A 27,910-nucleotide genomic window follows, 5' to 3' on the forward strand; every position below is an offset into this window, starting at 1 on the left:
GCTTTCAGTATCTGCAGACGCAGCTTTAAAAGATATCTGCAGATGCAGCTTTCAGTATCTGCAGACGCAGCTTTAAAAGATATCTGCAGATGCAGCTTTCAGTATCTGCAGACGCAGCTTTGAATATCTGCAGATGCAGCTTTGGAAGATATCTGCAGATGCAGCTTTCAGTATCTGCAGACGCAGCTTTAGAAGATATCTGCAGATGCAGCTTTCAGTATCTGCAGACGCAGCTTTAGAAGATATCTGCAGGCGCAGCTTTCGGTAGCTGCAGACGCAGCTTTTGAAGATATCTGCAGACGCAGCTTTTAATATCTGCAGATGCAGCTTTCAGTATCTGCAGATGCAGTGAAGGTCTCACAGAAGTGCAGCTTTCTCAACCTCTGCTTTAAATGCGTCCAGTCCCATCCGGTCAATAGTGTATTTCATCGAGCATTTTTGCGACTGAAGACTGATTAGAACGTGTGCAGGTGTAGAACGTTCAAAGGACTTACTCTGCACGATTACCATTGTCGCGCTGTGTAAGCATGATCTTTTCTGCTACGGTAGGACCTTGTTGGACGGTACAGAAACCAACAACATCCGCAACTCGAGGGTATGTTTTCTTATTGCCGTGGGTTACTCCCATGCCACCACCGAATTTGGAGGACTCCAGAATGGGATTCGGCATGCTCCTGACGGAAGTCACAGATTTGCGGAAATCCTCGAGAAGTGAAGCATAGTGGAGGAGTCGAGCCTGGACAGTGTGCAACTCAGTTGTGAGGTTGTTATCATTTGTCGATAGTCCGTTTATTTCCTGAATGATGACATAACTGAATGACTGAAGGACATGAGCGACAAAGAAGCGTACCAGCCAGTTCATGTGAGTGTACAGGTGGTCCAAGGATTCGTCCCAGGCGTAAAGCGCATACCAAAGGATAGCCAAGAGGACTAATGATGGATCCTTAGACCGTTCGAATATCTTCTGCCGATACGCGCTCTCTCCCACTTTCTGGACTAAATTTTTCAATCGCTCTGCGGTTGTCATATTCCACTGAGCACTTGGGTGGTAAGATATGATAGTACTACCACTGGGGTCGGATGATCTTATGATGTGTAGAGCGAGCAGGTCTTCAAGAAGGTACCTTTCCGCCGGCGAGCAAACTGAAACAAACATGAAGATACAGCACCAAAAATGAGGGGGAGGCTCTACCAGAGCGAAGACGAAGCGACTCCTGCGTGTCTATAGCTTTTTCACCGCCTGGACAGCTATTAAGCTATGTTTTCCTGGAGAGCTTAGCAGACGCACAGGAGATGTGCTTGCTTTGCGAGGACATGGCGGGCTTGTCCCATGGCGCCGTGCCAAAGAGCAGTGTTACCGTAATGCCTGCGATACCTTAAAAGCGCCATCGGGTGAACCATGGAGAGCACTTACGATCTCCTTTTTTCTTGACAACTTCTTCTTGGTATCGAGAAGGGATCCAGTTTAAGGAGGATGTGAAAAAGCACGGTTCAATGTTGTACCTAATTGATGTTCAACCCAGAACGCATATATAAAGAAATGAATCTCTAGTACCTTGTTCCCAGCATCTGGAGTACGGGATGTTTCATGTTGTCGACGAGCAACACCCGGAGACGAAGACCTGTTGGCTGTAGGGAAGACAGGTTAACTTGGCCCTCAACAAAGTACGACCATGCTTCACCTCTATCTGCAACTGATCCCAGAGCTGACTTATAGCGCTTTCATCAACCTCAATAGCTGGATCGATGTCCCTAGCCGACTTGAATTTTCCAGATTCAAGTGCATCGACATAATAGATCCTGCATTTTTCTCGAGGGTCCCTGGAACAATTCTCGACCATCTTACACCGTGCAACTCGATCGGCAACCCAGTTCCCGAACAAGTTTTGAGGATATCCCCTCCACTTCCATTGCTCCACTGCTTCTTTGGTTGAGGGAACAAGTTCGGTTTCCGAAACAATGTCCGACTCAAAGTTCATCCATGGCCAAGGTCCAGACGGGGCAGCATGTCTATATCTGGAAAGATACCATCGACTCTGAACTCTACATAGGCTTACAAACATGAAGTGGATTTTGCTCACATTGGTGCGGGTATTGTGGGAGGTTTACTGCTGTGCGTTCCGAACTTCCATGACCAATGAAGGGTGCTCAGTGAGAAACGAGCGCAAGGAAACTGTCGGCTAGTGGTGGATAAAGGTGCGGGAAAGACTCAGTCTCAGTTCATCTAGATGTGAGAATGTAGGTCTTTATTACTATATATAATAGTTTTGCAAAGATGGTGGTGCCGTCAGCTGAGATCAAAGAATGCTTCGTGCAGGCTTTGTTGACGTGGGGCACGGGGGTATGGCAGGGAACGCTTACTAAGCGCGTGCCCCGGGGCACGATGGCTGTGAGAAAGACCCTGCGGTCCAGAAAAGGGAGGTGCCGAGATTCCGTGCCGGCGGCAAGGACGAATTGGGCGTGTTTGGGTGGTCTTGGCGTCACGCGCAGCGTGTGTCGTCGAACCAAACTTGAACGTCGTCGAACTCGTCGCGGTTTCTCGCCGTGTGGCTTCTCCGTCTGTACAACTGAAAATAAAACTTGTTCCCACCTCCATCGTGACGTGCTAGGCTGCTCCTGACACCTTTTTTTGCCCTCTTCTTTGGCTCCCAATGGAGAACATCTGTGAGCTGCCTGATGGCTTGACTGCAGCTTCGCTCGCGAGTTGCGAAGTAGACTCATTACCAGGCTAGCGGCCCGTCCGACCGATCACCGAATAAACACCGTGGATCGATCGATCAGTACTCCGACGAGCGGTACCTCTCTTTTACAACCTTCCTTGTTCTAATTGCTCTCTGCCGGGGTCTGCCCTGTCATATCACTCTACAGCACCAACCGATCTAGAAGCTCATCGTCTCCATCATGATTAGCTCTCTACTACGGTTTCCCATTCCACGGATCCTCCCCGCGGAACATCGAGCGCTGATACCGAGGCTATGAACGTACACGCCGGCATGCCTCCGCACGGCACAAAGCTCGACCCCAAGTACGCTCCAAACCTAACATCTGTGTCGTTATCACTTAAAATATCTTCAGTTACATATTCTACAAGATCTTCACCGGGGAAGTACCGTGTTTCAAAGTATACGAAACAAAATACAGGTACGCCACCCCATCACCGTTCAACGTTCAATCACCAATGACCACACTTAAAAGTCTCGCCTTTCTCGCGAAGCCTCCTGTTTCTCATGGGCACACGCTCATCATACCCAAATGTGCGTACCTCGTTCGATCTAGCCAGATCTGCGTTAAACAGTTGTGTCAGACCACTCTCGTACATTAACGGATCCCGGACTCCCAGACGAGTTCCTCGCAGATGTCGGTCCCATAATGAAGAAGATAGCAGCGATGAATGGCGAGGATTCATACAATGTCATCCAGGTACATCTCTCCCCTCCTGCTCTCTCCGTCTGCGTGCTATATCAACACGATAATCAGAACAACGGCAGGACTGCCGGGCAAAGTGTCGACCATGTGCATTTCCACGCCGTGACGAAGCCAGCGAACCAACCTAATCAGGGACTCATCCTGACACCCCAGAGCTGGTCTTCGTACCTACGATCGATGAAGAATACACTCAGGACGCTGATAAGATGAAGCAAATCGGTAGGAGCCATGGATTCCCGGGCGTTTCGGCTTAGAACCTGGGGTTTGAAACATGTATCGTAGCCAGTGTTTGATGGGATGGAGATGTGCAGAAGTAATGATGGATCAAAGAGGCCAGTGCACTTGTATGCGAACCTGGACCTCCAGTAGCACGCGAACAGTCAACGAATCAAACGTCTGTCGCTTTCACAGGCATGCCCATACCATCAATAAGATACTGTACATGAATGGTGATAGGGTCCACACAAGTGAGTCATGGCTCAGGTCGTATAAAAGTTGTCTGAGACTGACAGACTACGTCCGTCATTTACAGACTTCTGGTGTATGTCTACCGTATTGTGCTTTTGCCTGCGTGGAATGTATCTCATCTGAGTGCCTTGCGTTCTCAGCATCCCAGGACCGATTGAGTTCACGGATGAGGTGCGTATACCCTTGCGTCGTTTCTGCATGAATTGTAACGCTCGTAAAAATGTTTATAGGTCCTCTTTGCCAATGCACATCCGTCGATGTCGCATATGTCACCCGACTTTGCAAGAGTCTTTGGTGACTGCATTCGCATGACTAGGCAAGGGCACGCGGTTCACGGCGACTTAGCGGCCGAACAATAAACTCACGTGTTTGTCAGACAACTTCTTTACTCAGAGGACGCGCAGCCGTTCCTGATCGCTGGGTCAGGCACATTGGGACAGGATCAGGTATGAGTCTGATGTTAATTTCAGGGTGCAAAATGTGTTTGTTTATGGCGCTAGGTCTCTGCAAATCTCGTAGAACCGGGCGAAAATGCGCTCGTTCTGCATAGTGGTTGTTTTGCCGATAGTTTTGCAGACTGGTAGGGGCAATGATGGGGCAAGTGTCGTAGCGTTTGCTCATTCTTCATGGCTCTCCAGTTTGCAGACCTATGGTGCCAATGTCGACCAGATCAAGGCTGAGATTGGTGGTGCTGTTAAGGAGGCTGATATTGAGAACGCACTTCAAGCGAAGAAGTACAAGATCGTTACAGTAACTCACGTCGACACCTCGTCAGGTTAGTGATATTTTTCAGGGTGCCTGATATTATATAGGTTCCTGATATTATATAGGTTCCTGATATCGGACCGATCTATCTTACGTAGCCGTTTTGTCCGACATCAAAGCTATTCCAAACGTCGTGAAGAGAGTTTCTCCAGACACACTTGTAATTCCCCAAAAGACTTCTCAGCTCACGTGTACTCATTATAGATTGATACTAGGTCGTTGTTGATGCTGTCTGCTCTGTGGCGAGCGAAGAAATCCAAATGGGTGCCTGGGGCATTGACGTCGTATTGACAGCCAGCCAGAAAGGTTTGGGCACGCCACCGGGTCTCAGCATCCTCGTTGCTTCTCAGAAAGCCGTCCAGGTTTGCCTTTCCCCGATGCCGTGACGTGCAGCTACTGATACAAACTTCTCAAGGTATTCGAGAACCGTTCAACGCCAGTCACAACCTACTACGGCAGCTGGAAGAAGTGCGTTCAGTCCATGCTTTCTATCCTAACATAGATTTATTCTCAAATAGATGGCTACCCGTAACGAAAGCCTACGAGAACAACTCTGCCGCCTACTTCGCCACGCCACCCGTCAACCTCATCTATGCGTTTCACGCGTCCCTCACCCAGATCATGCAGGGCTCTGTTTCGCTCGAGCAACGATTCAAGCTCCACCAGGAGGTCAGCAGACGCGTCAAGAAGGCAGCAGAGGAAATCGGATTCAAGGGCGTGCCTCTCAGTGAGGATGTCCAGGCGAATGGCATGTCTGCAGTGCGTACAGTATTTTGATTTCTTTGCGACCGAGACGTTGATACCGTACACAGCTTTACCTCCCCGACGGTTTCACAGTGAGCGATATTGTTCCTCGTCTGTTGAAGAAAGGCGTCGTTGTCGCTGGCAGATTACATGCTAGCATCAAAGGTCAGTAAAGTTTTCTGCGAGGAGTATTTGTTACTGAAAATCATCCACATCGACCTCACTGATATTGCATTACATCGCACGTTGTTTCATTTTTCATCATTTGCTATTTGTAGATGGAGCATAGTACTGATGACGCTCCTGTGCAGAGTGCCTCCTTCCTTGGTGTACCCACTGATGACGATGAGATATCCATCTTTGTCAAAGATATTGGTGCGCGGAAGCCACTTGATGCTCAACGTCAACCTTCTCCCGCGTCTACACAGGGCCGACCTGCTACCCCATCACACACCAAATCCGACTCCATAGGTTCCGCGGGTCCGATGTTGACACGAGAAGAAAAAGTCGACGAACGTTTACGCCACATGAATGAGACGTTCCTTGCGGGCTTGGAGGGGCTTGGTGGTAGCCGGAGAAGAGGCAGTATAGGTGGAGAAGAGGCAGGCGCAAGCCCTATTTTGAGCGTGAGTGGACATGGTGAAGGAGGGAACAGAGGTTCGCGGCCCACGGGGATCTGGCGAGAAACGTCAAGACCGAGACTTGGCTCGTTACGCAGCATAGGTGCCAATGACGTGGCTTCGAGTGGCGGGTCTGCAGAAGTGATGGGGAAGTTGGAGCTCGATGAAGAACCTCAGGCACGAAGATAAGGTTCCATCGTCCTCGTTATATATTTTTCACGCATTTTATAGCCATTTACTTCATTATCTATCGTCATGCATACCCGAACTCTCGTCTTTATCATATGCATAAGTTCTATACGCAAGGTTGATTGGGTCTACAAATGACACGTATTCATGAGTATGTGGTCTTAGACAACACATCAATTTTTCGGACCTACTAGACGGTCTAGATGGTAAACGCACAGAGTACAAATAATCTTGCTGCTCAAGGCTACTTGACTTTGAGCTACTTCTGTTCATCTTTGCATTCGATGATGGCTTGGAATTGGTCGCAGAAATTCCGTTCCTCTTGTCCATTGGGCGCGCATCACCAAATCTAGAATAGTTAGCACTGTTCTAGTTTTTCTGGACCCAATCCCAATGTGTTTGATTGAAGCATGGAAATAGAAATCGAGCTAGTGGCGTACGAATGATGAGAAGTTGCAACGATCATTTTCACAATCGCCTACCTTCGCCCACTCAATTTTACCGGGCACGTAGCCGGGCATCAAATCTCCTTTCCTTTGACATATCATGATCTCAACGGTATGATAGATACACCGGGTACTTGAAAAATGCATTGCTATGTTCGGTCAAAGACAAAACGGAAGCAAATGCACTTCGAACACATGGGAAAGTACTCTCAGGGCCAAGCGCGGCCTGGGGGCTGTAGATGCTGAGTCCGATCAGTGAAGCACAGAATGACGTAGGGATTTCGCGAGTGTTGCTTCTTTGAGCACGAACTGGCGAAGGATATAAAGTTAACGGAACGTTGGTGAGATGAGGAACACGATAAGTGGGTATGCCACGCTGCAGCCACAGCGAGGTAAAGATGAACAGGGTGTCATGTATTCCTGCATAATGGGCTCAACAGCAGATAAAGCAAATCTTAGTTCTACCCCGATCAGTGAATTAGCTTCGCTGACAATCCGTGCCTCTGTTAGATTGCACGTTTCAAACAAGTGGATTGTCGAAGTACACAAACCTCTACGGAATTGCAGTTAGCTGGAGGTGCTTCCTAGATGTAACAATGACTTACAGCACCTTAAATTCGTCGTCGAACTCTATATTTTACTTTGTCCGATAGTAGCTGCATTGATACGAGCCGGCTATGATAGTCAAAGCATGAATAATCACCAGATGCTTTTTGATACTACTTTAACAGCGAGAGTCCTCAGGCCTAGGATGTCGTGGCAGACAAAAAATTGTGCTGCAACACAGCACAGTACTAGTTATTAGATTCGTTACCGTTTGTCCAAAAATCTAGATGTGAGCTCGACACACCTTCTTGCTGCAACCGTCGGCTTGATGCCAACGTCCTCTACAAACGACCAGAATTTACGATTTGAACGAGTGCGTGCTTGTGAGAGTTACATCAACATCCTCGCCGTTCGTAGTGGCCCGTCCAAGGCATATTGATTAAGAAAATTAAAGGAATGTGCTGAGTAGGGCCCGAACTTCTGAATCACGAACCACATCGGTACCAATAGGCAATAATAGCCCGATGGGGCCCAGGTTATTTCCTGATCTTATTCTAATGACTTGACGCTGCCTCAATGTACTCTGATCAGGGCCGGATGCACCGTTCGTTTGAATGACCGTCCACCAAGCTGCATCAATCATCAACCGAGAAACTAGTATGGCCTCGTCATCCAGAAAAGCTCGAAGCTTGTCGCCCTTATGGACCCGGAGGTCTCTCGGTCTTTGAAACCTACCGTACTCTCAAAAAATGCGCTACCCTCCTAGCAAATTTTACTACCATCGGCGAGTCAGGTCATTAATTCTCTTGTTGAAACAAATCATTCAAGTGTCAATCTACAATAGTACTTAATACTTGAAGCAAGTCGGTGCGCCAAGCCCTATTGTTTGATGCCACAGAACATTTTTCCGGCTATAGACGCGCTCAAATACATACAAGAGAACTTAATCAGCATCATCTTCGGCATGAACACTGTTATCCCAGATATATATCTGTCTCACTTTGGCTACTGCTGATGTCGGACAACTTGTGGATTACACCATGTTGTAGCCGGACTTGCCAGGCTGTCGTGGGCACATTTTGTACAGCGAGAAAAAGCCCGTTTCTTGTGTAACGTGGTCACTGTTTTAGATCGTTAGACATATGCATCGGCGATTTAAAGATACGACTTTCCGTTGCCCTCTAACGGCGCAGGCTCAACGGGTTTTGATCACAGTGCTATTTCATGGAGGAGCTGTACGTCATCAAAGCATCTTGCCACAAGTCCGAAGTCCTGACGAGGTATGTTTGGCAAGGGAATTCGGTACCGGTTATCATAACACATTCGTTTTGATTGATATGCTTGATTGACCGGTCACTCAAGTCACTCACTTGGTGATTGCGCTGATGGGCAGTCAAGGGTCCAGGACTAGGACCTTTGTCGGCGCCGGCTTTTACTCAAACGCCTTGATCTTCTATATTATATGCAATGACTCGTCCCAGCTTTTTCTCTCGGTGTTGTTGAAGATAAGAGCTGATTTGTAAACCCTGGACTATGGCGTGTTCGCCATAGAGATGGTCCCGAATTTTCTCTTGCGATGGGGCTGTGAGTCGGACGTAGAGTGCTGCCGTGTTATTATAACAAATAGACAACGTAGTCGACAACGAAAGAAAAATCGACACAGGCAGAGACCACGCATACCTTGTGAGGTGAATATTTGAATGCCTATGATCAAAAATTCCATTATGTTACAGTTTATATCTGCTGAGCGGTGTTGGGTGGTGTCTAAGGCTTCTGAAGTTATAGATAGATTCATCAAGACAGCCGTTACAATGTAGATAATAAAATGTGGCAGAAGTTGGACAGGTGTGCCAGTCAGCTAAACATGCGCTGGCGTGCAAGGCTCGACCGTCACAGACATTAGCCAGCCAGACCCAGGTGCGTAGCGGCCCTTCTGGCTTTGAGAATAGAGGATGATTTCCGACCCCTCAGGCCTCGTATATGTGAGGGTGCGCCTACAGCTCTCGTTCCGGCAGATGAAGCTGCTTTGGTTTGGCGCGCTGGGGGGGCGGGAGACAACATGCTTCCATGAGCGCACACACATGCAGTTTGAGCATTGGTAGGGCAGGTTGTTCCCGAACGGGCGGGTGAAGTCTTGGAAGAACGTATATGTTGAAGTGGTCATCGAGGCGGTAGCGGTTGGGACATGCTTCACTCCCTGATGGTACTCCACCATGGTAGGCTGACGCCGGCGGAAGGCAGTTGGGCTGTGCATGTGTATAATGGATGAATGCATTGCGAGGCGAGGGCATGCCTTAAGGAGGTCGAAAATGACTTCCTGCACCTCGAATCCTTCAATGAGTACGCGTCGGACGTAGGTGGTGACAAGCGGTATGGTCAGGCATGCGTGAAACAACTTAGCTCCAAAAGCGAACGCATGCTCCACCTGATACCTGTAAAAAATACCGTTATCGAGGGGTAACGCCAGCACGGCACAGGAAAGTTACTCACTGCTTCACACAGGTTTTCAAAAGCTGGAATGAGTCCGGCACCCGTACGGTGTGCCCACAAATCAACATCCAAAGGGTAGCTCCCCTAACATAATCCTCAATCCCACCGACAAAAAGTCCTGCAAAGAACTGCAAAGGATTACACGCCATAAAGAAGGGGAGGTATCCAACTCACATCGTCCACGGAGTATGCGACGGGATCTCCTGGTATTGCGAGTCTATTCTTCCCTTTTCCCACAAACTCATCATCCTCAAATCCACCCCATATGTCGCCCCGGTCGGTCTCCGAATGAGTGTAGATGAAAATTTCAACACGCTCGTATTCCAGGTGTTTCAGGCGGTCTACGAGTGCTTTCATGGACTCAACGTGCCGGTCAGCTTTTGCATCTGTCCCAATATCAAATATAATCTCATGAAATTGCAAGGCATCGCTGGGCCTATACGGTCGTAGCTTATGTTGCATTGCGGCCGCAGGTGATCCGGCAGGGTCGAGGGTGGTGAGGATGAAGTGCAGGACAAGGATGGGGTTGCTACATATCTGCGACCGACTGGCCATTTCTATATGACCATGAATAGTAGCGGGGACCTTCAGCACCGGGGCTCCATCACCGCCCTCAAATCCCTAATTAAAGTCAAATAGATATATCTTCAAGAAATAAAGAAAAAGCTTACAAAATATGGCATCATGGGACCACCCCTGGAACCCTTTCCACGCATCTCATGGCATCCAGGGCACACGAAGTGAACATCGGGGTCTTTGATACGCTCTTGGAACTCCGCTGGAACAACGACACACTTTATACAGACTGCGCGTGGGCATATGGAGCATTCATACAGAGAGCCTCCATCCCAGCAAAAAACGCAGAACTTATCCAATTTTGTGAGCTGCACATTAAGAAGAGGACCGAGGTTTGTAAACTTACGATGTTATGGTACAAAGGCTTCAGCACGGCCTTCTCACCCAATGGTAAAGCTCCCTTAGATTGTACGGTTTTGAGAACCTGAATACCACCGTGGCCCGTAAGCTTCTTGAACTTTGGTAGTACACCACGCTTGGCAGACCCTCCTGTTGTCTTTTTGCAAGTCTGCTTTGTCCGTGCCATAGCGATGGGTGAACAAAGGGTAAAGTGAAAGCCGGAGAAGACTCAGAATTTACATAACATCGATTCGACGTCCGCTCTCCAATACATGAGGCTACAAGTTCCAAATAAGAACATTTGGCGCCCACACACTCCCACCATGATATCGATAAGCCTCAAGTGACCGTAATCAAGTTTATATTTCAAAAGCCACATTTAGACCTTGTCTAGACGTCTGACATATTACTGCAGTGGCGCGGTGGCTAATACATCCATGTTCCATATCTCTAGGGGTTGACGTCATGTTGCGCTGCCGTGCTACCTAGGCTGCCGTTCAGGCGTGCGTAGGCATGCAGATGTCCACAATGCCACACAGCACTACTCTGCAATGAGCAAAGTTCCATAGTAAACGAATGACTTACCCTGTGTGATGGGTCAGTACTAAGCATCTTGAGCGCCTCAACAGCATTTAGCTTGGGAGGACGATGAAGGAATGAAAATCTTGTAAGTGTAAGGCTGCTGCATGATGCGACATGCGCGAGTATCAACATTCGGACAACCGGTGGTGAGTTCTTTGAGGAGCAGGGTTGCCTCGTTATGTCGATGTGCATCGAAAAGGGCAGCAGATGGCATGCGAGGCGGCAGTAAGGTGCCTTGATTAAGAGCAGAAAATGAGTGGTTTGCGAATCTTGTCGGCGTACATCGATGCAACATCAAATGCTGCCCTCGCATCCGGAATATCGCCTTTCCCGCAGAGGGCATTCCCTTGGAGACATAGCCTGAGAAGTGATACCAGTGAGAACGTTCCTTTCACCGCTGTAGGCCAGGAGTAGGTCGCGCCGCTGATGGGCGATGTTTAGAAATTTCATCTAGACGGCGACGGGGCTCACGTTCCGAATATGCGAGGACATGTAGGAAATGGCCAGTCTGTGTGAAGTCCGCACAGACTCCGCACCAAAGTGTTTGGGTGCAGGGTGGGGGACGGGTGTGGGGGTGTTTGGTCGGCAATGGCGCCAGAGTCCTGTTGGAAATTGAACCGCTCCCTACAGATTACCGCAGGGGTGGGCTTACAGGCCATCCCATTGAACAAGCTTAAAGCCCATTCCAAGGAGCTCATCCAGCTCATACACCCTCCGCTCTCCCAGCTCTACCCTTGAGCCCTTCCAACCGCCCTCTGCACCTCCCAAATCCTGTCGGTTGAGGGATCCATACACTCGATCACCATCAGCCACAACCTGCTTTCTAAGGGCAAGGACGTTTGATTTGTATGGGGCGTGCGCGCGCCTTTGCCTCGCCTTATACCTCCGCTCTGCACGGGCAGCACGGCGGCGGTCGGCCTTCCCATCTGGCTGGCTGGTGCAGGATCCCCCTTGCTCCGATAGCTGCTCTGCAGCAGAGCCGGATGTCATGTGGGTGGCTACAACCCTCCCGTCCGTTGGTTTGCTGATGCTGCAGCCAGGGGGATCGACATCCTCCTGTAAAATGGTGCCGTCGTCGCTTTCCAGAATTGGCTGCTCGTCCAATAGGGCATCCATGAGCAGAAAGCTGTGGCCAGTTGCTGGTTTAATGGGGGACCCAGTGGCCAGTGGCCAGTAGGGCGAGAATTCCCGCCCCGAACGCGTTTGACGCACTGGGGCTAAATCAGTACATGAGCTTAGGGCTGTGGGGTCAAAGGCAACGGGCAGGTATGTAGTAGCTAATGCGAAAGCCGTAGGCTTGTAGTTGCACCCCTCGGGAGGAGCCGCTTGTGCATCTGCGCCTTTGGCCAGGCCAGGGTCGGCCCGTGCTACTTGGGGCTTCAGCAAGCTGCTGCCAGTCCCGGTGGGGATGTATATGGATGGGAGCAGGGACATGAATTGCTCACCGCTATTGTTCCAGCCCGCCACTCGTAGCATGCGGGGTGTAAGCAGGTGGGGGAGGTTGTTGAGGATTTCAAGTTAGGTTGAATCGCAGTTGAAGCGTTCGAAGCCGGTTTACCATTTGCAATTCTTATAACGTAATGTCCAGAACGGGATCACCTGACGCCACGTTTGTCGACTTCGGAGATGGTTCAGAATTCGAAGATGGGATAACACTTGATGACTACGGATACGGATCTGACAGCGATCTTGAAGATGAAGAAGAGGTCAAAGCTAATCCTACGCCTCCCAGCGATGTGACTACCGTCCTTAAAGGTAAGTGATTCAAGACAATATTAGCAACGTAAATTTTCATACCTTGTGCAAGGAAACATTAGTGAATCAGACGACGACTTACTGGTTGTGGCAGATACTATGTGCGAAAGCGATGCCTTGGCTGGCCCACCACAAGCAGAAGCGCTTATCGCTCCTACTCCAATTCAATATAAACCACAAGTTTTCAACTACCGGAAGATACTCGTGCGAGACGCGGCATTCAGGACGTAAGTTACATGTCATCGCAGTTGTGGCGAGCCTTTAATTTCGTATATATAGATTGAAGGCGCTCTTGCCGTATCTGTATACGGACGATATCTCCTTCTCCCCACTCAAGTCGCAGGAACCGCCCAAGGCTGATGCGGAGACCCCAAACTCTAGCACCTCGTGGCCTTGCTCACCGAAGTCGATGTATCGCTTAGCCTCCAAGGTTCGAGTAAATTTGCCTGGTGCTCTCCATATATCCTAATGCACAATTGTCAGGTTCGACTCGACGGCCTTCGCGACAAAGCTTTCTGTGCAATACGAAGTAGTTTGGATGCGGGAAGTGCTCTCCAAGAACTTTCTTCATCATTTACATCCAAGTCAGCCTTTTCTTAATCATGGCATAGCACAGTGCTAACCAGCTTCGCGTGTCAGGCATCCCGCAATCCTGCAAATGAATGTAGAAGCTCTACTCCAGCATATCGCGTCCGTTCCTGTCATCCAGAATATCCCTTCACTGCTCAAGAGGATCACCGACTCACAATTGCCCCATGGAGCGGATATCATCATTAATTTGTACCAGAAATTTCTGCTGCAGTACCGTCCTCGGGCGCTTGCACTTGCGAATGCACCGATTGGGAGCACATCGCCTCCTTAGAGGACTGATAGCGTCTTGAATGCACCGATTGGGAGCACGCCGCCTCCTCAGAGGACTAATGGTGCCTTGAAAGCCAATAGAGATTTTAGAAAAAAATATTATTGATTGCATTGTATGTATTGTGTCTATGAACATCGCTGTCGATCTTGCTGTCGCAATAGATTGATTTATGGAGAATAATGATTGTACGTACATCCAGCCAGTTAAACACAAGAAGGATCGCCTTCCTGAAAGATCGTTACCATCGATGGACTCATTGTCTGAGTGAGCCTGCTCGATCGCATCCGATTGTATACCGGTGACCAGCTCGCATTGACCTGGTTGACGCAAGTTAGAAAACATCAACACTTCAAAACAGACCCTACTATTTGTATCATACCTTTTCCCCCTTATCTCGCACACCGCACAAGACAGTTCATAGTGACACGGAGTCTGTGATTTGTCTGCATAGACCTTACGCGGACCGGCCAAATCCCGCATTTTCTGGCTTAATGCCAAGTGCGCTGTCACACGCCTACTGCGGTGTCAGAAAAATTGGCCATGGCAAGGGGTAAAGCGGTCCCCCCTGCCTACTTTCAAATCACGTGACCGATTCACATGGTTCAACGCATTAACAATAAACTCAAGTAGATATACACATCAATCGCGGAAGCACATCCCTCACCTTCCACCCAGCAGTAAGTGCACTCGTGACATCCAACGCAAGCCTGCAACTTTGTTCCCAATCCATTGTCTGGTGCACATCTTCTGTATCCTCATCCGATGGCTCACGACGGCATTTCGCAGGACAATTTAGAAGTGCCATTCCCGCGACTTGTTTCGACAACGAAAGGGAAGGCAGGCGGGATGCAAGGTGGAGCTCTCGGTAGACCGTAGTCGGCGACGGACCCTTGGTCTGCGCAGAGATGGAGTGAGGCGGAGACAAGCCAATTGCACTCGAAGCCATATCCTGCACGACGGATGCCGACTGCTCTTTAAGCTGAGACAGCCACCTTGATGATTTTGGTACATAGGAGGGATCAACTAAATCTGGACGAGTTAGACGCGGTTTCTCAGCTATTTCTCGTCATTTGTGTCATTCTGCTGAGCGCAGGTTGAGGGATTTTTCTGATCTGACGAAGGAAGGCCGTGGAGTCTTGGAGAGCGAGGCGAGGCTAATAGTTGAAGCGTTACCCGACAGCAGAGGTATCGTTGGAGCAGGTGCGATGGTATGGGACGAAGTTAAAGCAGCGAGGATGGAGGTAGAGGATGTTGCAAGGGGTTCATGGCCTCTGGGGTGAGGATTGACCTCTAGCTGAGGAGGGGATGCAAGCAGCGGGGCTGGCTGACTGGGTGCGAGGTTTCCAGGTAGGATTGCAGAGGGACGCTGCACATGCTCGTGAGGTGGTGGCATCGCTTGTCGGTCGTATCAAGAAATAGATCTGGCGATGGAGCCCTAGACAGCCTGCGGTACAGATGTGCCGCGTCATGAGGGCCATTAATGAATTCCTGTCTTTCTACACCCGAAGTCAGAGGCGAGAGAGGTGACTTGAACTATGCCGCTACCCTCTGCCTCACGAACGTCACTGATATGTTCCCCAATCTGCGGCATTTTCCTCTATGGCCGTCACTATGCTGGCTCTGAACCAGAGGGAGAGATGGATGAGGAAAAAACTTTTGACTGGAAAGGCTCTTGAATGGCTGAGAGCGCTGAGGTGGTGGGGCATCTGATGATGCTTAGGAAAACACGTCTTTCCGGGATGTTTCAACACCCTGTTGATTGTACTCTGGACCTGCATCTTCGCACATCCAAATCGAAACGCTCGGCACTTCAGAGGGCTTCAAGGGATTACCATCGAGTGGTTCAGGTGGCGATAACGGCTCCACCTCGACCATGGCTATATCATCTAGCGATACGAATGGAGTTTGGCCAAATGGGCCGATATCTATGAAAAAGGAACGGGCGAGGAGCTCCTGTGGAGTCTGGGCATCAGCCTCCAACGTTGCAGCCCCAATGGCCTGTTCTTGCACAGGATCCAGCTTTTCGGCACCGATGATCTGCGCCTCGCCTCCTCATATATGCGACGGACTCGACGACAGCCAGCTCTTAATTGACTCTTCGGTGTTGTAACCACCAGAAAATAGCAGACGCGCAGTCCTGACACGTGCATCAGACCCATTGTCTCGAGTCATCCCAGTCTTCCACGTAGTGCTTCACCTGCATGTGGGCTCTGGTCGTCCTTTTGGCTGTCTCTGGCGCAGAATCGTTCTGGAACGATAGCGGGGATGAGCCTTCTTGCTCAGAACGTAAATTTGGTAGATGCCCGAGCGCTCGATCAACGTTTCCCTTCTCTTTTGGCCCTAATCACCCTTGAAGCACCTTCAACCGTCGTCTCATACCCCCATCGTCTACCCACTTCTGTGCTTCGAGTTCAGCAGAATCGCCCACAAGACTTTTCATTGCCGGATATGTACAGACGAGATAGGGGAGGCGAGATCGAGGATGCTGGGATGCTCAATTCCTAACGAGCCGAGTGTGTTTGGGATTGGATCGCCAGTTATAAATGGGCGGTTCCATGCACTCCTTAAGGATGGCGCTCATCGCAGTCCAATCGAGACTGCTGAGAGCGGGCACGAGGGTATTGGGAATCACCTGACGTGGGCGGAAGAGGGAAACAAGGTTGAGCAGTTCTGGTAGGGGAGGATGTCGGTCGAGAGGTACGAACTATAGGAATGCAAACATCAGTGTCTTGATAATGGAGAGGAGCGGACGAATGAGGAGAAGTTGCGTGATACTGACCAGGCGATCAACGTCCTTCCCCATCGCAAGACATCTTCGTACATCCGCACAGTAGCCCTCCCACTATGCGCATCCCATGGTCGCAGGATTGACGCACACGACTTTCTTTCCCTCGATGCTCCGTGGCGCTCAGCCAATATTCTTGAAGTCGAAGCTGGTTCGAGTGACAGGTTTTTTGCACATACGTAAACCATCACAGATAAGTTAATGAACGTAAATCACAATACGCCATTGGTGAGCGAAGTCGATTAATAGAAGATGGAATACATACCTAGGTACTTGTACGAAGCTGCACCGCTCATACCGTTCGCAAGCATGAAAGCAGGTACTCGTCGCGTCGTGTGTGATGGGAGTACGGAGAAATGGGTCTGATATATGCGTGTAGACTGCGACGTCTCGTTTATCGGATTACCGGACACCGGCGATCAGTACGGCGATCATCTATTGCAAACCAGACGCTTACCATTTCAAACTCCGCGTGAAGGAAAACCCTACTCTGCTTCATTCAACGACGTCGAAAGGTTAGATTCCTTGAGCAGCTTCGCTCTGATACACAGCAATATCTGTCATCATACTCCCTCGTTGCTGGGCTTGACTCTTGAGAATCTCGTTGAGTGTCTCTCGTTCTATCGCGTGAGTGTCGGGTGGAAGCGAGAGGGTATACTCGTATATTAAGTGGGTCTGAACCCAATGACGCATCAGTGTCAACTCCATTCGGCCGCCGTCATGTCCGTTGTGATTGACACGTTCCAGCATCCCGTTGAAGCGCTCGAACGCGAACAACCACCATGAATACACAGGTCCATAAGCCTTGATCACGTCCGCGATATGCATTGATGCATGGTGATTGATCGTGAGATGGATGTTGAGCTCGAGGCAACGAAGGCAGTACTGGGACAAAAAAGACTGTCCAATGCGTGCTTGGGACATCGATATTGATCGAGTTGCGAGAAGACGGACGGCTGCACATAGAAGGAACACGGCATCATAGATGCGCCGGCAGTTGCGTGAAAATTCCGGTGCTTGAGTATTGGGTGGCTGAGGGGGCTCCGTGTCCGGAATATCGTCGTTCTCATCCTTCCAGGACCACCATAGTAGTACGGGTGTGATTGTCAGTAGTCTTCTCCACTCGTCTGCTTTCTTTAGCGATTGGTTCTCGCCGAGCTGCCAAAAAATGTACTTAGTGCCAATCCAATTTGAGGAACGTAAACCAACATACATTCTTGGGAAGACGTGTGATATGACTCGGCCATTTAAAGCTGTTGATAAGGTTCTCGAAGCGCTGCTTCGGCGAGTTTCTACCTCCAGCACCGGAGAACATATAACCTGCAAATAAAACACGCATGAATAGATGGGCAATGATGCCTTGTATCTTCGTCAGCTTTGCTCGTCAACAAGTTAACATCACGTACCCAGAAATATGCAATGCATGAAGTCGAGCGCGGTCTTCTTTGAGGGAAACCAGCCAGCGATGAGGTTAAGTGTGCTCCAGCGAACTCCGTGATCATCGAGAATAGCCTTCTGCCGGATAGGATTGGCATGTCGTGAATAGAATGATTGTCGGAGAAGATGATCATTATCTGTCGCTGTCCAGCCTGCAATGACATCGATACCTGTGAATCCCGCATGAAAAAGGTACTACTGTAGTCATAGCCTTCCCGTGTGTTGATTTTCGTGATGTCGGTATCACAATAGAGACATGGGTGCATGTCGTGCGAGTGGCCTGCTGTTCCCGACAACTTGTGGGCAGCTGGCATGTCACAATCAAGGATCTGATTGTCTGCGTAGACGTTAGCTGGTTCATCCTCGTCAATAATGTCCATTTTGACGCCTGGAGTTATATGGCTGATAAAAAATAAATAAATAAGCGAAATCTATCGAAGTTACCGTTTTGAAGGAGCATCATCCTCCTTCGTTGATGGTTCAAGGCAGTGATTGATCTGCTGGACGTTAGGCTCTTTCGGTCCTGGTAAAACGGCAGCGCAGATGACGTTTATCTGAAGGAAGCGCTGGTCCCGAGGCAGATCATTGATCGCAAAGTATATTGCTCCGGTTGAATGTGGTCGGTTCTCGAGGATTCCCATCCTGATGATGAACATATTAGCCGAGTATATGCGCATAATCGAAGCCTACCAGTCCGTATTCATAGTCAGATGTAAGCCATAACGACGCTCCGTAAGTTTCTTCACCATCCTTCCCTCCATTGCTCGGTCTCGCACAGCTCCGAACTCACCAACCTCACGTAGGATGTTAGTCTCGAGGTCATGCCGCTGTGTCCCATGATGGATGTCCGTCATAACGAAATCTTCATCGGTGTTCTGTCCAGGTTGATCCTGCCGACTGTCGCGGATCGACTGTGCGAATCCTGGACGCATGAACATGCGCCGTAAACTGCCAATGACGGACACCTGCGGATTGATTTTTGTAGCGGTGCGGACCATCTTACCTTTTGCATCTCTGCGCTCAGTGTAGATGACACCATTACAGGCTGGAACGGAGCATTCCGCAGAAAGAAGCTGCTTGAGTTGTGAAGGCGAGTGATGTTTCCAACACTCAGGGCATATCGCATACTGAGTAATCCATTGGTCGGGGTCAATTCCAAGGTGCCGTTTTGCGCTGGCCAATGCTCGAACAGGTCGTGGAGATGTGGGGAGTACATTCGCGATCAGGAGCATGTTGAGACTATGATTCAGTTGATTTGTCGCCTGAATCCACGAGAGGTGGCCATAAATGTTGGCCATGACAGCTGTAAGGTATGCATATCGAATTTCGCCGTTTTCCTTGAATGCAACAGGCACGAGGGATGGCGCATCAGCCTCGTCCTGATCGACTCCGGGCTCGCGAACATCAGGCAGTGCAGCCGGCCGAAAATTCTGATCAGGTGGATGCGGCTGAAGTTGTCGACGTCGAAGGAGGGGTAATTCTTGGTTAATATCCGGTAGGGGGTCCTGCAGCTCCTGCTCAGGGTGATACTCATGATCAAAATCAAAGTTAGCATTGTCTTGAGGCTGTGAGTTCATTCGAGCTAGGGGAAGCGTGTTTCTGGCTTGCTCGCGCAAGTCTCTGTTCTGAGTTCTTCGCATAGATACATCCTGCGAGTTTGACTGTAGCGGCTGCACGGAAGGACCTGGTATGGCATTTGTCTGCAAACCGAGAGGTTGGCGACTCGGAGTCGAAGTAGTTGGCTTTGGTGCATGTCCTTGAATTTTCGATCCTGGATTGTACTTCTTCGTGTGCTTGGCAATTACCTGCCGAGTCTGATATACAAATCTGTTTCGATGGTGCGCGCATTGACTACAAGCACACGGAAAGCGCAGTTCGTCTGGCATGATGGTCGTCGTGCTTGTCGACAGGGCTGGAGGTGACCAGTTAGCTGGGAGATGGGACGTAGGACTTAGCAAAAATCTGATCAGTCGACGTCATTGCAAGTCGCGTGCACCGTATAACATTACTTCGAATTCCACGTGTATGGAAAGTCAGGCCTAGGCGCAAAGTCGTCTATCATATAGATTGCAATCTGACGATGGGTAGCACAGCGTAGTTTGACACTCCGATAAACTATCACAACGGGTAATTTAGGTTCGGGGGAATGCGTGGAAATCTATGGAAATTGTGAAATTTCACCGAATTTCACCTCAGTAGTAATGCGCTGTTTTACGCTGTGAATGAGAAGGGTGAGATCTTGAGATATGAGGCACACAGAACACAGTAAGGAGTAGAACATGCTCGTGACTGGACCGGGTTCGCAGGTTTACTTCATACGTTATTCCAAACACTTTACCAAAGCAAAGCATACCTTACTGAACCTCGACCCACGTCGCTTCCAGCCTTTGGTCAATTGGATATTATCCCTCCATCTTAACTTTCAGGGCGACTCTGCATTTTCCAGCAAGTTTCTTTCTTGTCATCAGCCCTGTTGTGCTCATTGTCTTGCAGTGACGAAAGCTCTTAACGCTATCGTTGTGTTTATCGACTCTGTCTGTGTCTGGTTCGATGGCGTATTTGAGAAATATGCTTCGATTGTCTTCGACAACGCGGACTCCAACCATGCGGAGGCATTTGCTTGATACGGAGATGCCACATTTGTGCGTCTCATCTTTTGATAGGGATAAAGACTTCGATATACAATGCCCTGTGTCTGATAGCCAAGTATCAATGGAGACCCATATCCCTCTGTGAATGCTCTCCTCGCGGCATGCGCAGAGAGTCCAGATTCAGGTATTTCCCCTCAAGTCGTCTTTCCGATATGGCGCTCAGTTTCTATTCCTTTTCAGACAAGAGTTTTCTCGTACAATCGATCATCGATAATCTGCCCAAATGGAAGAATGAACGATTTTCTCCACCTAGAGCTTCACAGTCCCGGGCGTGTAATAACACATTACCGGAATTCTCTTTCTTACGTTCATCTTCAGTATGACAAATTTAAAGTCGGCTTGACCAGTAGGCTTCGCAATTTATATATATCTGAAGTTTAAACTGAGACCTGACAGTGCTGCTCTGGTTATGGGTGTCTATTTATAGCCCTGAAGCTTGTCCTGTTCGTCCTCATGCCATGGCTCTGCTGTTTGTGACCCATTCATTTCACTCTTGAGCATGTCAGAATTGAGCGACAATCCGGAGCTTCAAAAGCTGTGCTTCGTCTGCTTTCCTCGGTTCATCTGCCGCCTTCGCTTACGCATATCGTCCTGGAGAAGCTGGTTTCGGCCATTCGATCATCTGAGGTATATTCATTTACCTAAATAAATAAGGTATTTATCTGGAATTTTTCTAGTCATGGCGAATTCGATTGCATGCATTGCCTGCCTTGGTCATTTTCTTCTATCGGAAGCTCTTGACGATTTCATCTAACGGCGTGCTCAAAATCATGGATGTATTACTCGATTGTATGGTGGATCTTTGGTGACGGTTCGATTCGCCGTCATGCCGCATACATGTTTCATAGTCCGCTGTATTTATCGTTGTATATACCAGACCGCACACAACAATAATATGAATCATGTGTCACAGTGGGTGTCCAGGTTTGTCCGAGTTGATCACGCACGTTGCCGAAACCTTCGTGCTCGCTGTGAGCAACAGGGAGCTCGACTACTGCGGTATTTGACCAATTGGTCTCGTTGTTTTTTCAATGTTCTATGATACTTACGTCCTGTTTATTTGTTTGCAAAACTTTCTTGTCTAAAACTCATGTCCGCTCGCTATAACTCTCTTACTACTTTCTATCATCTTCGTCAATACAGTCCTGGCGAGACACGCAACAGATCCGCCGCCCATCTCGACAACGATTTGTGAGAAGCATCGAGAGGAAGACTTGATGGAGGGATATCAACAGACATGATAGTCATGCTCAGAAGACGAGAAGGTAGAGAGGATGGTCGGTGCTTGAAGAAGGGGTCCAAGAGTGTCGATCCACGAGGGAAGAATTCGAGACCTCCCTAGCAGACGGTATGAATGATTAACGCATCCCTGACGGTAAATAATCGTCGTACCTCAATGTCGCAACTGATGTCGCCGACTACTCCAAAACGTGCTCGCCCTACTTCGGCCGCATGGGTGAGAGCAGTGGCTAGTTGTTCGTTCATCATAAGTCGTGGGAAAGACGGGAGCCAGCCAACGTCATTCAGGAAGAGCATGAGGTATGATGCAACCTACTGAGGGGGAAATATGGGAGAAAAGATACTAAACCACTACAAGAAGCTTGCCTTGGTATCGAAGTCCGAGTGGTACATGGCTAGGTTCTTGTGATAATCATCACGGGAATATTGACCACCATCGGAGCGAGTGAGGTAGTCTTTAAAGAGCGCGTGTACGAGATATATCTACCAAAATATTAATGATCTTACTATCGTATGTGGCAGGAAATAACGCCTTATGAAGGTCAGTACCTAGTTGGGTGCGACTTGAGCTTACATCTAGACAGAGAAAGACAATCCATACCAGGATTACTGACGAGTGCAGGCAGGTCCTTCACATCCACATCCACAATCGGGAGCTCGTCTAGAATGGAAAGACATCCTTGTGTCACATTCCCGCTTCTATCAACGCGGGTCGTCAATACATGATCAGGGTCTTGAACAAGTACGTACCTTGTGAGCTCGATGAAAAACGGTCCTAATGCCTTAGGCATCCTATTGTCTGTGATGTTCTGGCCAATGCTTCAGAGTGCAGAGCGAAGCGATGGAATCGATTGGAATCGATGGATATGTGTGTGGACGAGGCGCGTACTACCAGTGGCGATTGAGGTTTAGGGTTAACGATGCTAGGGTTAGGATTACACGAAGCAGCGGTCGTATAACAGCACTCACAAGGAAAGGAGAAGCAACTCCAAGTTCGAGATGCACATGAGCAAGTACAGACAAAGATTCGAGAACACCAGCAACTATTTGATGGTGAGCCGTTGCCAATAGTTTTGAGCCGCTGCTTACCTCCTGCGAACCACCCAAACCCAACTGTTCTTTTGCCGTCATTGCCCACAAGAAGTTCATAACCAATCAACCGAGGCAAAGATGGATTCTCATGTGAACCAAGGAAGCGGGAGAGCAATTCCATATTGTAGGGCTGACCCTTCGTGGTATGAGAAAAAATTAGATGGGTGCGGGGTGTGGAAGGACCTGAACGCAAACCCGGCGCAGAAACAGGAGATGTGACCAGCTCATTGAGTGGTGTCTCCTTGATTCCTAGCACAATATGTACCGGTTCCAGCGTCAGGTATAATTTAGTGCCAGCCTGAAATAGAACATTGTCAATCACCGCCCAGCTCGATGTACGAATGGTGATATCCTACCTTGATAATATTGGTCAACGGGAAACACTCGACGGTCGCAGTCCTGAATGAGAACGTTGACGTCGAGGTGCTGAACAAGTTGGGCAACTTCATCAGGCGTAACGGGGCAGCGACACTCCCATATCCTTGATGGATCTTCTTGTCATATGCCCACTGTGACTTTTGCATGTTCAGACGACGCCGTAGCAGGTGTCCTGCGAGCTGGCAGAGAGTAAGTACGCTTGGCAAGTGGCCTGGGCAGATACTGTGGCGAGCGTCAGAGGCTCGCGATGATCATGGCGTCAGTGAGTGAGATGGGACACCGCTCGATGGGGAAGATGGATGAGAAAACAACGAAGGAGATAAGGAAACGGAGAGATATGCAGTGAGTTAGTGCAGGGTTTCTAAGATCCACCCGTGCAGAGCCGAGTAGGCGTCTCGGATTCCGATCGTAATTGAGGGACGTTTTTTTTTTAACCCAATAATCCCGAAGCATTGATGATCGGAAAACTCGCAAACCTCAAGGAATTCTGTTCTCATCGTAGAATATATCATGTTCATACCAGGCCACAGTAGAGCAACTCGGCGTCTGCCAAGCAGCATACGTCAGTACCTGCAACCAAAGGGGGGTCAATAAACAAGAGGGGCCCGCGCCCCCTGCATGCTAAGGGCGTGGGTGTGGAGGAAGGGGCGGTGAAACCACGCTCACTCAGCCTGGGGCAGGGACGGGCCATACCAAGCGTCGTGGGTGGGGGGGGGGGGGGGCGGATGGTGCAGGGGAAGCTCAAGCTAAAAAAAGAGCTGCTCACCGTCGCAGCACCCATCCTGCGCGTCCATTCGAATCAACTGGGGCTTTGGGGCTTGAGGATGCCGACGTGGGAGATGTGAGGTCTAATGGGCGCTCAACAAGTGGGGGGCGTGGGCCATGAGAGAGAGGGCCAGGAGCCACATGTAAGTATCTGCCCGAACGAGCTGGTCCGTGCGTGATGGATTACATCTAAGTTATAGATGTCTCAATTCACAAGAGTCACAAGACCGGTTTGAGTCAAAGCGTGTGATCTCACAGGAACCACGTCACATAATGTCACATTCGCACACGTCCTTAGTATTTGTAGGCAACGTTCTCTACCCATTGCTACCTTGCCACCAACGCTCATCATCGCATGTTCGAGTGCGCGACTCTGAGCTGACATTATCACCCGTGCTTTGAGTCAAGGTTGACCGGCATTTGAGAACAATGTGTTTATTGACTGAGGTGTGAGACGGTGAGCTCCGACAAAATCCACTTTTGACTGCTTGAAGCGGAACAATAGTGTGGGACCCTAACAGGACAAACATCGATCAACATGATGGATTCCCTTGTTGAACCTCCAAAATCAAGTGCGCCATCCTCAACCACATGCCTGCTACACGGTAGGTTTCCCTTCGGGCCATCGTCTATAACCACGACTAACTGGCGTTAGTAAATCAACTCCCACCCCGTACAGACGTCCCAATGGCGTGCCTCGTTGGGGTCCCCATCGCTACACAGACTTGACAGTAAGTTGTATAGACACCCAAATATCACCAAATGCCCACTAGCCCATAGAACCCCTTACCAGATAACGATTCCGCCACAAAGTTCTCCATATCCTCTGACATAACTGGCAGAATCATGGAATTACCTGGGCACCGCATCCACACCTTGGAGTTCCTGCACTGCAACGGATCTCGTGCCATGGGTGGTGATATAAAACTACTGGAAAGGAGAAATGATGGATCCTTAGCACCTCTACGTGGCGCCCAGCTGTTCCCTTCTTCCAGTCACCTTTACTTTATTTCTCCAGATGACCGCATTTACGAGGTACATGTTGCTCATGAAATTGTTTACACCCTCACCTTTCCTCGTCAAATTAATCTAGTTAGGCGCGAAGCCATCACGAATTGAAGTATCTACGAATGGAGGTCGTTTTCTTAGCATATGCTCAAATCCACTCGTAATAAGCGAGCGATACTATACCATAGGGCAGATCGGGTCTGTATTACATAAGCATGACGTTGATGCGCTCAAAAAAAGATTTGATGTGCGGGTTCAGATTTAGACTCGTGACCAGTCCGTCTATGAGGCAAGCCATCGATAGACGTAGTCTCGAACCAGACTCAACTGACATCCCAAATTGGGAACCCTGTCAGTAGAGTCTGGGATCCAACCGGAGGCAATAAGGGGGTTTGGTAGTTAGTAGTCAAATGTGTCACGTCACACTCTTAACGCACGTCCAACGTCTGCCTCGTCGGCGTCGAGCAACCCGTTTTCTCTCTTCATTTGTCTCAAAGCAATACAAATAGGCTGCTGCAATATGTACCCACTTCGTTCACGCCTGGATTCTCTCGACGACATTGAAGCAATCAGTTCTGTTGGGTCCGAGTCCTCCCCTATAACACCTCGTGTCGACTTTCATGACCTCCCACAAGTGCCGTTTCTGGATCTCGAGCTTTCACAGTCCGATGACGACGACTTTTCATATATACCAACTGATGGCCATGATAGACCTCAACGACTCAATGCAGACCAAAAATGCCTCGAGGTGCTTGCATTCATGACTCGTCAACTCTCCCGATTTTCACTCCGCACTCTATTGGAAACATTGTTTTCCTCCGAAGACAGCACAATTAAACATCACGCGAACATATTTCTAGCTGGTGGTGGACCTCATCGATTGATGAATCTATGGTGGGAAAGGATAGGTGCACGAGACAGCCAGTTTCAAGAGTGGGTAGTCGAGAAGGCAGCCGAAATATGTTCGCAGGAATGTAGTTGGCTCACGGACAAGGCGTCTGAAGGCCCATACTACGCAGATGCTCTGTCGCTTCGTGTATCCCCAAAAAATGTGACTGTTGACTTGGTCAAAAAGTTCCGCCTCGATGATCTCAGGATGAAGTACGAGTGTGTCACTCCACGATTGCAAACATTTTTGAGAACCATCATCGGGAAACCTCACGCTAGTAGTACTACCAGTGTTCGTTCCCCTCAAGACGTGAGTACCATAAAATAACCTTGCTCGATGTTGGCTAACAAACATATCAGGGACGGACAATGATTACTAGTATGGTGCTCAACCTACGAAGCCGCCGTGTCAATCTTCACCCAGCAATAACCTGCCTTATAATGTGGGACAGCGGATTCCGAGAGCACAGTGCCTGTAAATCACCATAAAGCTCATGTCAATTGAAAAAAAAAGCAGAAACTCACCTATCTCGGCCCTCCGAACCTAAGCTCGTATAAGGCGTGATGACAAGAGAAACACCCAATTTCTGAACAAGCAGCGGGAGAACCCAGAGCAAAGACTTGCCCTGGCCAGTCGGTGCAATGACACAGACATCCTTCGAGCGTCCGATTACGATGTTGCTGCATTGAATCTGGAAGTCGCGTGGGCAGCAGTCTGCTGGAATGATGGCAGCACCAGTAGCGAGAGCACTCCACTCATCAGGAGTGAGCGGAGAATGGGGGTTTATCGAGACTTCAACCGAAAAGTCGAAAGCACGCTGCCGTTTTTGCCCACGAGAGGACAGGGCATATGCATATGGCTTGTAGGAGGGTGTTTGCGGCTTGACCTCATATCCATTGCGGAAGCGTGGGGTAAGGTTGATAGCATCGATGAGTGGAGAACGTGAATTGAGGGTGCGGACATGTGTATTGACGGAACGGATGGGTGTGGTTGGATTGGCCTCGTCACTGGTGCGAGCGCTTGACGAAGGGCTGCGCGCGCGTTTACGAACAGGAGGCCAGCAGGGTGTCAAATTTTCGTCCATTATGTGTATATGATTGACCTAAAATGAAGGATAGTGGTTGGTTATGAAGAAAAAATAGGTTTGAGCAGAATAAATAAGAGAAATACGTGTCTAACAGGTTGCTCGACGCTGACGAGGCAGACGTTGGACGTGCGTTAAGAGTGTGACGTGACACATTTGACTACTAACTACCAAACCCCCTTATTGCCTCCGGTTGGATCCCAGACTCTACTGACAGGGTTCCCAATTTGGGATGTCAGTTGAGTCTGGTTCGAGACTACGATAGACGGACTGGTAAATCTGGGTTTGAATTTGGATAGTGCGCGCTTTGGAGTCGTCACATGATCTTTAGCCAATCAAATAATGATACTTTTGAAAAACAAATTGACACAACAAATGAAATGACGAAATAATCAATTCTTCATTTTGATGCATCGGCGCAGCTGCACTTATGTATCTGCTCTACAACTTCAATGGATATGAGTACCACATACTTTGGTGACCGACAGTCAATTCGTGATGGCCGCTTCAACCACTTGATTGTTTTGCCGGAGCAATTGTTTATTGTTAATGGTCATCTGCCTTGACAGTTACAACCACTAACAAAGTACAAAAGATTAATAGGCAGAATTCATAAATAGAGCACGTCTCGCAATGCTAGGATGCCCTGCAGCAGTTGGAACGAAAGCTGATCACTGCCAGAGATGATGAGCGATGTTACATAGAACACATGTACGATTGAATAACTTAGCAGACTTATTTAAGCAGTGTCTAAGTCCTAAACGGGGTTTTCCG

At 49.1% G+C, this 27,910-nt stretch overlaps 10 protein-coding genes across 10 annotated transcripts; 3 read left to right on the forward strand and 7 right to left on the reverse strand.

The window, feature by feature from the left end:
* Positions 1–649: 649 nt before the first annotated feature.
* Positions 650–2,018, reverse strand: HD556DRAFT_1492388 (uncharacterized protein; the record flags this gene model as incomplete). Its single annotated transcript, XM_041308818.1, has 7 exons — positions 650–796; positions 851–1,143; positions 1,205–1,248; positions 1,285–1,366; positions 1,415–1,503; positions 1,556–1,622; positions 1,673–2,018. Coding segments are annotated over 7 exons (1,068 nt in total), but the record flags the coding sequence as incomplete, so codon positions are not given.
* Positions 2,019–3,064: 1,046 nt separating this feature from the next.
* Positions 3,065–3,636, forward strand: HD556DRAFT_1243429 (HIT-like protein; the record flags this gene model as incomplete). Its single annotated transcript, XM_041298373.1, has 4 exons — positions 3,065–3,141; positions 3,196–3,254; positions 3,305–3,420; positions 3,478–3,636. Coding segments are annotated over 4 exons (411 nt in total), but the record flags the coding sequence as incomplete, so codon positions are not given.
* Positions 3,637–3,969: 333 nt separating this feature from the next.
* On the forward strand, positions 3,970–5,614 carry HD556DRAFT_1395756 (pyridoxal phosphate-dependent transferase; the record flags this gene model as incomplete). The annotated part of the gene is made up of 11 exons (XM_041303686.1): positions 3,970–4,004; positions 4,035–4,065; positions 4,125–4,210; positions 4,271–4,340; positions 4,395–4,474; positions 4,533–4,669; positions 4,758–4,819; positions 4,875–5,021; positions 5,075–5,127; positions 5,178–5,418; positions 5,472–5,614. The coding sequence occupies 11 exons, from the start codon at positions 3,970–3,972 to the stop codon at positions 5,574–5,576; spliced, it is 1,047 nt and encodes a 348-aa protein (XP_041156738.1). The 3' UTR covers positions 5,577–5,614.
* Positions 5,615–8,735: 3,121 nt separating this feature from the next.
* Positions 8,736–12,625, reverse strand: HD556DRAFT_1311107 (uncharacterized protein; the record flags this gene model as incomplete). The annotated part of the gene is made up of 12 exons (XM_041300499.1): positions 8,736–8,786; positions 8,885–8,908; positions 9,286–9,450; positions 9,519–9,636; positions 9,695–9,822; positions 9,869–10,315; positions 10,366–10,488; positions 10,617–10,778; positions 11,195–11,291; positions 11,474–11,614; positions 11,663–11,815; positions 11,844–12,625. The coding sequence occupies 12 exons, from the start codon at positions 12,623–12,625 to the stop codon at positions 8,736–8,738; spliced, it is 2,391 nt and encodes a 796-aa protein (XP_041156739.1).
* A 146-nt stretch (positions 12,626–12,771) lies between these two features.
* Positions 12,772–14,111, forward strand: HD556DRAFT_1538081 (uncharacterized protein; the record flags this gene model as incomplete). Its single annotated transcript, XM_041309680.1, has 5 exons — positions 12,772–12,946; positions 12,999–13,173; positions 13,226–13,376; positions 13,430–13,532; positions 13,588–14,111. 5 exons carry the CDS (start codon positions 12,772–12,774, stop codon positions 13,806–13,808), a joined length of 825 nt encoding a protein of 274 aa, XP_041156740.1. The 3' UTR covers positions 13,809–14,111.
* A 151-nt stretch (positions 14,112–14,262) lies between these two features.
* On the reverse strand, positions 14,263–15,201 carry HD556DRAFT_1311109 (uncharacterized protein; the record flags this gene model as incomplete). Its single annotated transcript, XM_041300500.1, has 3 exons — positions 14,263–14,322; positions 14,473–14,837; positions 14,982–15,201. 3 exons carry the CDS (start codon positions 15,199–15,201, stop codon positions 14,263–14,265), a joined length of 645 nt encoding a protein of 214 aa, XP_041156741.1.
* A 1,155-nt stretch (positions 15,202–16,356) lies between these two features.
* On the reverse strand, positions 16,357–16,509 carry HD556DRAFT_1190859 (uncharacterized protein; the record flags this gene model as incomplete). Its single annotated transcript, XM_041296170.1, has 1 exon — positions 16,357–16,509. A coding segment is annotated over one exon (153 nt), but the record flags the coding sequence as incomplete, so codon positions are not given.
* Positions 16,510–17,109: 600 nt separating this feature from the next.
* HD556DRAFT_1243322 (uncharacterized protein) lies at positions 17,110–19,607 on the reverse strand (the record flags this gene model as incomplete). The annotated part of the gene is made up of 6 exons (XM_041298361.1): positions 17,110–17,751; positions 17,807–17,952; positions 18,000–18,182; positions 18,230–18,432; positions 18,475–18,672; positions 18,721–19,607. 6 exons carry the CDS (start codon positions 19,605–19,607, stop codon positions 17,110–17,112), a joined length of 2,259 nt encoding a protein of 752 aa, XP_041156743.1.
* A 2,208-nt stretch (positions 19,608–21,815) lies between these two features.
* On the reverse strand, positions 21,816–23,815 carry HD556DRAFT_1492401 (uncharacterized protein; the record flags this gene model as incomplete). Its single annotated transcript, XM_041308819.1, has 7 exons — positions 23,369–23,815; positions 23,010–23,310; positions 22,890–22,963; positions 22,671–22,729; positions 22,535–22,619; positions 22,074–22,232; positions 21,816–22,019 (listed from the first exon to the last, which is right to left on the reverse strand). The coding sequence occupies exons 1-7, from the start codon at positions 23,534–23,536 to the stop codon at positions 21,816–21,818; spliced, it is 1,050 nt and encodes a 349-aa protein (XP_041156744.1). The 5' UTR covers positions 23,537–23,815.
* Positions 23,816–25,588: 1,773 nt separating this feature from the next.
* On the reverse strand, positions 25,589–27,177 carry HD556DRAFT_1538082 (uncharacterized protein). The gene is made up of 3 exons (XM_041309681.1): positions 26,577–27,177; positions 26,502–26,524; positions 25,589–26,033 (listed from the first exon to the last, which is right to left on the reverse strand). The coding sequence occupies exons 1-3, from the start codon at positions 27,134–27,136 to the stop codon at positions 26,020–26,022; spliced, it is 597 nt and encodes a 198-aa protein (XP_041156745.1). The 5' UTR covers positions 27,137–27,177; the 3' UTR covers positions 25,589–26,019.
* Positions 27,178–27,910: the final 733 nt, after the last annotated feature.

The sequence above is a fragment of the Suillus plorans genome (genome assembly GCF_016647745.1).
Source record: "Suillus plorans strain S12 chromosome Unknown HD556scaffold_56, whole genome shotgun sequence".
Classification (NCBI taxonomy): Eukaryota; Fungi; Basidiomycota; class Agaricomycetes; order Boletales; family Suillaceae; genus Suillus; species Suillus plorans.